Source organism: Octopus bimaculoides, chromosome 18 (assembly GCF_001194135.2).
Source record: "Octopus bimaculoides isolate UCB-OBI-ISO-001 chromosome 18, ASM119413v2, whole genome shotgun sequence".
Lineage (NCBI taxonomy): Eukaryota > Metazoa > Mollusca > Cephalopoda > Octopoda > Octopodidae > Octopus > Octopus bimaculoides.
This window is the reverse complement of record NC_068998.1, coordinates 19,434,554-19,442,884: the sequence shown is the minus strand read 5'-3', so window position 1 is coordinate 19,442,884 and position 8,331 is coordinate 19,434,554. Positions and strand designations below refer to the sequence as shown.

Sequence of the window (8,331 nt, the reverse complement as noted above, 5' to 3'; positions counted from 1 at the left end):
ATATATATATGTATATATATATATATGTGTGTGTGTGTGTGTGTGTGTAATCACTTCAATGCCTGAAGCATAGCACAGTGCCCCTGTTCATGCAATATTGATTTGATGGAAGGAGTGAGCTAATGTGCACCACATACATTTGATTACTATAAACAAATCATTTGCGCAGGTCGTTCAGCAAAAGAGCTGAACACTCATACACTGTCTTTGATGGGAGAGTCATCATATATATATATATATCCTTTTTTCTAAAAAGAATGCATGCTCTAGTTTGAAAATCCCTAATGTAATACGTGTTGACTTGATAAAGTTCATCCTCGTTAAACTGAAGGGTTTAGAATCCAGTACTTAGAAAACATTCATGTATTATATACTACTTTAACTCATGTATTATATACTACTTTAACATTCATGTATTATATACTATACCTACATAGAATGTACACTGTGCTTGTGCTGACAGTTCAATATATCTGACCAGCCAAAATTCTTCAATCTTATTTTCCATTGGAAAATTAAAATACAATTTTGATAAATGTTGAACAGACAAAAAAGTCTTTAGAATTTTTTTTTTTTTTTTTCTTCATTCTCTAGATTCCTGAATATCAAGGCTCTCAATGGATTGGGTCTCGTACTCTTGAAATGAATATACCTGAATTATCCCAGTGGACATTCAAATCTTCTAACAGTGATTTGGTTATGGTAAGTCTCTTAACAAAGCCTTTATATAAACATTGGTGGATGGTAGTAATAGTAATGTGAGTATGTTGTTGATTGTCTATTTGGTTGGAATTTTTTTTTTTTTTCTCTTCTCGCTAACACTCCTCCATCATCTTCAATGGGAGAGTCAACTATACATACACACACACACAAACACACACTCTGGATTTCACTTTGTTGGGTGGGCTGGACATACATCATAAAACTAATATTGGTCAATTGCACACATGTGGTTTTATCAGCATTTTTCACAAACTTTCATATGTGTCATTATCTTGCATAAACAGTTAATCTTTGGCCAAAATGCCTAATGCTTTTTTTTATATACAGTCACTTCTTATTTCTGACATAAATTATGTTTTGACTATCACAGACTCAACAGCAATTAGAAGAAAGTTTAGAGAGAACTAACAGAATTAACGGATGCTGCTGTCAGGAATGCAGGATGAACAAACTATGCTCTAGCTAGCTAATAATATAAGCACTTGATGGCAAAGGCCTAAACCTGGTTGGCAATATGTTGATGGAGGCCTGAAGTTGGCTGGGCACGATTTAATGATGGCTTTAACCTGGCAGGTTACATGTTTTATCAAAGCTTCTACATGTTGCCTCCTAAATAAACATTAAGAAAAGTAATTAAAGGGACACCCTGATTAAATCTTGAATAAAAAAAGAAAAGCATTAAATGATTAATATATATATTTTTTTAATATATATACATTTGTCTGTTATATTCACCTTATGCTGAAATTTCAAGCTTCTTATTCTTTAAATCCCATTGCAGGACATGGGTTTGCATAACAAAACTGGCAGTGGCAGCCTTGCAATGACATTCTACAGCCCTTATTGGATGATAAATAAAACTGGACAGGATCTATTCTACAAAGTAAGTACTCGCAAAATGGAATTTTTTTTATCCAATACTTCTGCTCCAACTAACATTAATAATGAGCTGTCTTCATCGAGATTCATTTAAAAAGTATTTGCTAAACTGCTTTGACTACTGGAACTCAAAATAATGTGGTTATTGCAGATTACTGAAATTTATTATATGAAAAACAAATTCATTATTGTTATGTTAGAAGCCATGGCTTCAATTAGTCTCTAGTTAAGGTTCCTGCTATCTTTAATGGTTAAGTTGTTGTTCATTAATTGCTGAAAAGGCAAATGTTGTTATAATTTAAACACTATAGGAAGATAGTGCAATAGCTGAGTTGATTGGACACTGAATGATTGACTTAGAAGTCAGCAGTTTATGACATATCTCTGACATTGTATTGTATATGTGCTATCAGGTCACTCACTCATCAGTAGTGTTGCTGACATGTAACTAAACACAACCTGTTGTATTGTCAGTGATGAAACTGAAAACCTCACCAAGTCCTTGGTGAAGGTGATTCTTGGACACTGTTCAATAAAACGCAAAACCTATAAAAGGGTAGATGACCTCAGGAGAGTCAGCAGCCCCTTTAACTTTGTGTCTGTATGTATATTTAAGGTGCATGTGAAGACTAGATTTTCATTGGATTACACAAGAGAAACCCAACCATCAATGGTTACATTTCAATGGACAGAAAGGTGGTATCCAGCAACATCATTGTAAAACACATAGATCATCCTACTGCATCCTTGTTGTCTTGGCAACCTTATCACTGTCCCAAGAAGTCGAGGATGAAAGAGTGAAGCTAATCATCCAGTGCAACCCTATCTTACAGTAATATAAGTTCAGCATAAGCCAAGGTTTTAAATTCTTTTAACCCCAAACAGATACAAGCCTTCCACTACGGGGCCTGAGATATCAGATATTTGTTGTTTGTTGTTGGCACTCTGTCGCTTACGACGTTGAGGGTTCCAGTTGATCCGATCAACGGAACAGCTTGCTCGTGAAATTAACGTGCAAGTGGCTGAGCACTCCACAGACACATGTACCCTTAACATAGTTCTCAGGGATATTCAGCATGACACAGTGTGACAAGGCTGACTCTCTGAATTACAGGCACAACAGAAACAGGAAGTAAGAGTGAGAGAAAGTTGTGGTGAAAGAGTACAGCAGGGTTCGCCACCATCCCCTGCCGGAGCCTCGTGGAGCTTTAGGTGTTTTCGCTCAATAGACACTCACAACACCCGGTCTGGGAATCGAAACCGCGATCCTATGACCGCGAGTCCGCTGCCCTAACCACTGGACCATTGCGCCTCCACTATCAGATATTTATGTAACAATAAAATGCTACCACTTCCATAGTCTCATCACATGGAAGCTATACAATAAGCAGGAACAATTACAAATCTCCATTCACCTGTGCAGCTGTTTCCCCTGCTTACTATGGTATTCTTTGAAATGAAAGACAAACAGCCGCCAATGTATATATGGGTGAGGCACTTTCAAACGGCCCCTTCACCTAACTGTAAACAAGATAGAAGAATCTTGCTGTAGCAACACTATCATTAATGAGCATTCTTTAGTTTGAAGCACTGAGTTCAACTCTCCCTATGTACATAGTGTGGTAAAAGACGGATTCCATAAAGTTAACTAACTCTTGAAATACCACATGAAAACTATCTTTACAGCTTTTCTAATAACTTAGTGATTAAGTCAAAGATGTGTCCCTGTAGTTAATAAATTAATTCTATATATAAACTTGTAGAATTATTTTGGAGTAAAAGCTTCCAAGATTAAGACAGAGAACATGTTCAAACCGATTTCATGATTTCAAATCTATTTGGATGTTACTTCAATCCCTATGCTGCCATGGATACACACTATGAAGTGAAGATAGATGTAAATATCTTATTAATTAATTAAATAAAGTATTTGTATATTTAGTCTCTCTCTCTTTCTCTCTCTCTCTCTCTCTCTCCATAAAATGAATAAGGTATTCAAACATGTAAATATGGCCCCTAAATTTGACTCAAAAATATACATTAGTAACAATGCAAACAGAAATGGGAAAGATGAAGTTAATAATTGAAAAACTTTCTAACTTGGTTAGCAATACTGACACTTCAAAAATTAAATAAATTGTTTTACTGTGAATTAGAAGAAGAAAAGTCAATATCTGCCAACACAGATGATCATTAGTTGTGTTGGATCCTTCTGTTTTACTTCTTTGTCTAACAATAATTCACCTGAACAGTCTAAGATAAGTAATTTCTTTTAAGTCATTCATTATCCATTTGGAGTTTGAATGGATGAGCATATTTATTTCCATCTGTTCTGGATGTCAGCCAAGTTCCTTTTTCAGCAATTACCAAAAATAACACTGTTTTGTAGGTATCTGAGGTAAACCTTTCCAGTTGCTGTTTTGTTGGTGATAAATTCCAAGATCCTCAATCATTGGTATGATACAGTCTATCCTTGTGTATCTGTGTGAGGGTAAAGCTTTGGTGTAGTTATGTTGGTTTAAATGTTCACCTTGTTATTGTCTGCAGATCTACACATTTCTGTAGCATGTATCTATATAGTTATCCATTGTGGTGTAGATGGAAGACTGGGACAAACTGGTATTTGGTGCTTAATATTAACTTATCAATTTTAAAGTCTAACATTTATTCTGCTATAATAAATTTACTGTAATCATTCGATAAAAGTTGGTTGTTTTTTTATATTTTTATTTTAAGTTCCAGAAAGCTTTAGAAATGTTCAGGATACATATTCAGTATACCTCTGACGTGGTCATCCCATTTAGAACTGATTAAACAGATTAACTACTATTTTCATTAACAAGAAGACAAAATAGACTTTATATCATATAGCACATTTAATACATCATATATTGAGATTCCACTTCAAATTTTTGAGTGTTTCATAAATTTTGTACTTTATATACATCTTTTACTAGTTTCAGTCATTAGACTGCAGCCATACTGGAGCACTGCCTTGGACAAATTGACTTCTAGTCAAATGAATCAACCCCAGTGCTTACATTTTTTAAGCGTGATACTTACTCTACTGGTATCTTTTGCTAAACCACTAGGATAGGGAGGATGTAAACACACCAACACCAGTTGCCAAACATTGGTAGAGGACAAACACAGCCACAAAGACACACACACACACACACATATATATATATATACAATGGGCTTCTTTCAGTTTCTGTCTACCAAATTCACTCAAATGGCTTTGGTTGACATGGCTGTAGTAGAAAACACTTGCCGAAGGTATCACACAGTGGGGCTGAAACCAGAACCATGTGGTTGGGAAGCAAGCTTCTTACACAATGTATATATTGTACTGTTCCATTATTGGTAGGATCCATATAAAAAGTACTTCCTTCAGTGAAAGATACTTGTTTAATATACACATGATTTAGATGTGAGCTACTATAAGTTTCATGCCTTTGATAATCCAGCTGTCAGATGAGCTTGCATAGTGTGGCATGTATTATCATGCAATCATCACCCAATAATACACAGCATGTTATACAGGCTTGTCCAACTATTGTATTATCAGAGGCATGAAACTAGTAGCTTATATTTAAATCCTGCATACATTAAATGTTGTGTGTGTGTGTTTGTGTGGATATAAGATTTTCAAAAATTCTGTATGCTCAATAGTATTTAAATTACATTTTGAATGAGCAATTTGTTCAATACAAATAAGTTCTACATTCAGTACAGGTGTCATGTGTTTAGGTTACATTTTACTCTATATGCCTTGATTCACCTATCTGTTAAAAATAAATCCAACTTAATCTGGAAGTATTAGAAATAGTCCAACTTTCCATTCAGATGGAGTTTCTGATCCACATTACATCAAGAAACTGGAGTTTAGCACCTAGTGATAAAAGTTATTTCGTCCTTATCTACATTTAAAACTAATTCAGTTCATGTCTGGTCTTCATATTGTTACCATCATATATTTCATCATAACTTCTTGAATGCCACAGGCTTCAAATAAACTTAAAGTTTATTAGATCACAAGTCTATAATTTAGGGAAGATTTAGCATTTGGATATAAGATTTCATTTAGCTCTTTGAGGTTTAAACTTTTGACAAACTAACCAGTCCTTGTGCTATCTAAGATCAACAAAGCAATGCAAGCTGGATATCATCAAAAGGAGCTGCAAAGAAAAAAATAGGTAATATTTGAAGCAACAAAACCATCTTAGCTTCTAACATGGAACAACTTCTATCAAGGTCCCAACTATTGTTTTCAGAATTTTGAAGAAAATTATATGTAAATGAACAGCAATTTTTCTAATTTACCATGGATTTGTGACATTTTTTTCTTCTTACTAATCAAATGCATTTTAATTACCATCTGAAATTCTATTTCAGTAATGTTTAAATATTTGAAACTGTTATACAAATATATAGGCCAACAGCTGAGATCTTAAGTGTTCAGCTTTTTTTTGTATCCAGTTTTATTCATTGTTGATATGGGTTATACATTCACTCTGTATCCTTTATCAATTCTTAGCTTATATCTATTTGAATTATTCATTTGTATTTCATTGACCAACAAAATTTCTTTACCTAATATATCCTATTTACTCTCATCACATACCCATACCAGTGTTCTTTTCTGTGCTTCTAGTACATCACACTACACATCCTATTTCACATTCCATGTCCTGCTCATTTTTGTTCATCCTACATAACTCTTCCTCCTCACTACCTTGTTTATTGTCATAAAGCATGACATGCCTAGTATTTGCATTATAAAACTTCCATTTTGCATGACAATAGATTCCCTTTGTCAGCAATAAAAACAGCGGGTTTCCAAACTTCAATCATGATATAAAGCTAATTCCTAAGAATGTTCTTTTTGACCATAAATTTCAGGGAGAATTAATAGAAAGCAAAAATGTCTAGCAAGCATTTGATTTAGTCTAATTAACATTAGGTCATTAAATTTCAGTCCTCTAATTATTTTCATATGAACTGTAACAAAAAAGTGTTACTACTCAATATTAAAGAAGTAAGTGTATAGTAATTATGTGCTCTACATCCTTCCATATTAAAAGATCTTTTACAAGTCACATAGATTTTTCTCATAAAACAGAAACAATGACTTGAGGAATCCTTAAATTAAAAATAATCTTAACCTGTTGATGTATAAGATCTGATTTATAAATCATTTTACCATAAATGAAGGCTGATGCCTTTTAAACAGCTTTGCTATTGCTCCTTTGATTCTTTGTTACTTACTGATACTTCAGTACTTTACTATTTTTCATCAGATTCTCATTTGGACTGTAGAATTTCTTTCATGTCTTCCCTTTCTTTGTTGAAGTTGTTGTTTTTGCTTTCATTATTGTCTGTATCTACATGTTTCATGGAAATTATGTCTTGTATAAGGTATAATTTATCCTTATTTCTGTGTTTTGGTTGATTGTTAATTAATTTGCATCAGTCTTTGTATTTTTTTTTATGTAAAGATTGGGTCCACATCCTCTTATATGTTCCAGTATCATCTACATGTAGCACATCTTTGTTCTTATGTTTAAAATAAGCTATATTATCATTAATATTCTTGAGGGTTTGTTACTAACTTCTGATGAGCTCTTACCTTCAAGAAATATATATGTATATATATATATGTGTGTGTGTGTGTGTGTGTATACATATATATATAATATGTTTTGAATTTTTTTATGCCAAACTATGCAAGTTATAAGAAATAAATCAAGTTGATAGTTTATACTTTTACCCTGTTTTTCAGTATTTCAGGTTTAGGGCCTTTCTTCAGGAAATCTTCAAAGAAGCCAGCTCACAACACTATTTCTCCAAAGATTTCCTGGAGAAGAGGTCTCAACCCTGAAATACTGAAAAGCAGGGTAAAAGTACAAACTATTAACTTGATTTATTTCTTATAACTCACATTGTTTTGGCTTCAAGAAAAGAATTAAAAACACCTATCTGTATCAGACAATACTACTTTCTGTATATATATGTATTACTCAGCCATTACATAATAGAAGCCTACAGTTACATAATTAAGTGGGTTTGCAAATTATCTCCTCAGTCATTTAACTATGTTGAGTTACAATATCACCTCTCATCATCACTGAGTGATGTTTGTAACTACTTGACAGAAAACTGTCATGGTGTCAAAATGAAAATTAGCAAGAAAGGGCAAATCCTATCTTTGAAATGGAAGTACTTCATGTAGTATGAATAATTATTTGAAAGCTTCTCTAAATGATCAAACAGATTAGATGAAAGCAAAATCAGAAATATAAATTTTTATCCCAAAGTTTATCTTTAAAATTGTTGCTTGATCCTTTTTTTTTTTAATGCAAAGTCATTCATCATTTTTTTTTTTTCATTTTATCTCATTTATTTATCATAATGACTGTAATACTTTGAAAATGTCCTTTACTGATTTGCTTTAAAGCACTCACTGCTCATCCACACTCAGTACAGTTATTTACATTTTAGAATAGAAGTCTTAAATCTACATGCAGCATATTTCAGTTTTTATGTTTTGAATAAGCTATATCATCATTAATACACTTAAAGGTTTGTTAATAACTTCTGAGATCTTTGAAATATTGCTAAAATTGAGTTTGTTGTGAAATCCTGGCAGTAAAATAATTATACTTCAATTTGAATTATTTTTTTTTTAAAGAATTTCCTTTTATATAATCATTCTAATACTTTCCT

The 8,331-nt window shown here is 32.9% G+C and overlaps 1 protein-coding gene across 1 annotated transcript in view; it reads left to right on the top strand.

Moving 5' to 3' along the window:
- LOC106874512 (intermembrane lipid transfer protein VPS13A) overlaps positions 1-8,331 on the top strand; it is a 264,016-nt gene that overhangs the window by 197,661 nt on the left and 58,024 nt on the right. Inside the window, exons 55-58 of the mRNA XM_052974544.1 lie at positions 595-702; positions 1,505-1,606; positions 3,992-4,061; positions 7,396-7,502. Of these exons, the coding sequence (XP_052830504.1) occupies positions 595-702; positions 1,505-1,606; positions 3,992-4,061; positions 7,396-7,502 (387 nt within the window). The remainder of the gene's footprint in view (positions 1-594; positions 703-1,504; positions 1,607-3,991; positions 4,062-7,395; positions 7,503-8,331) is intronic.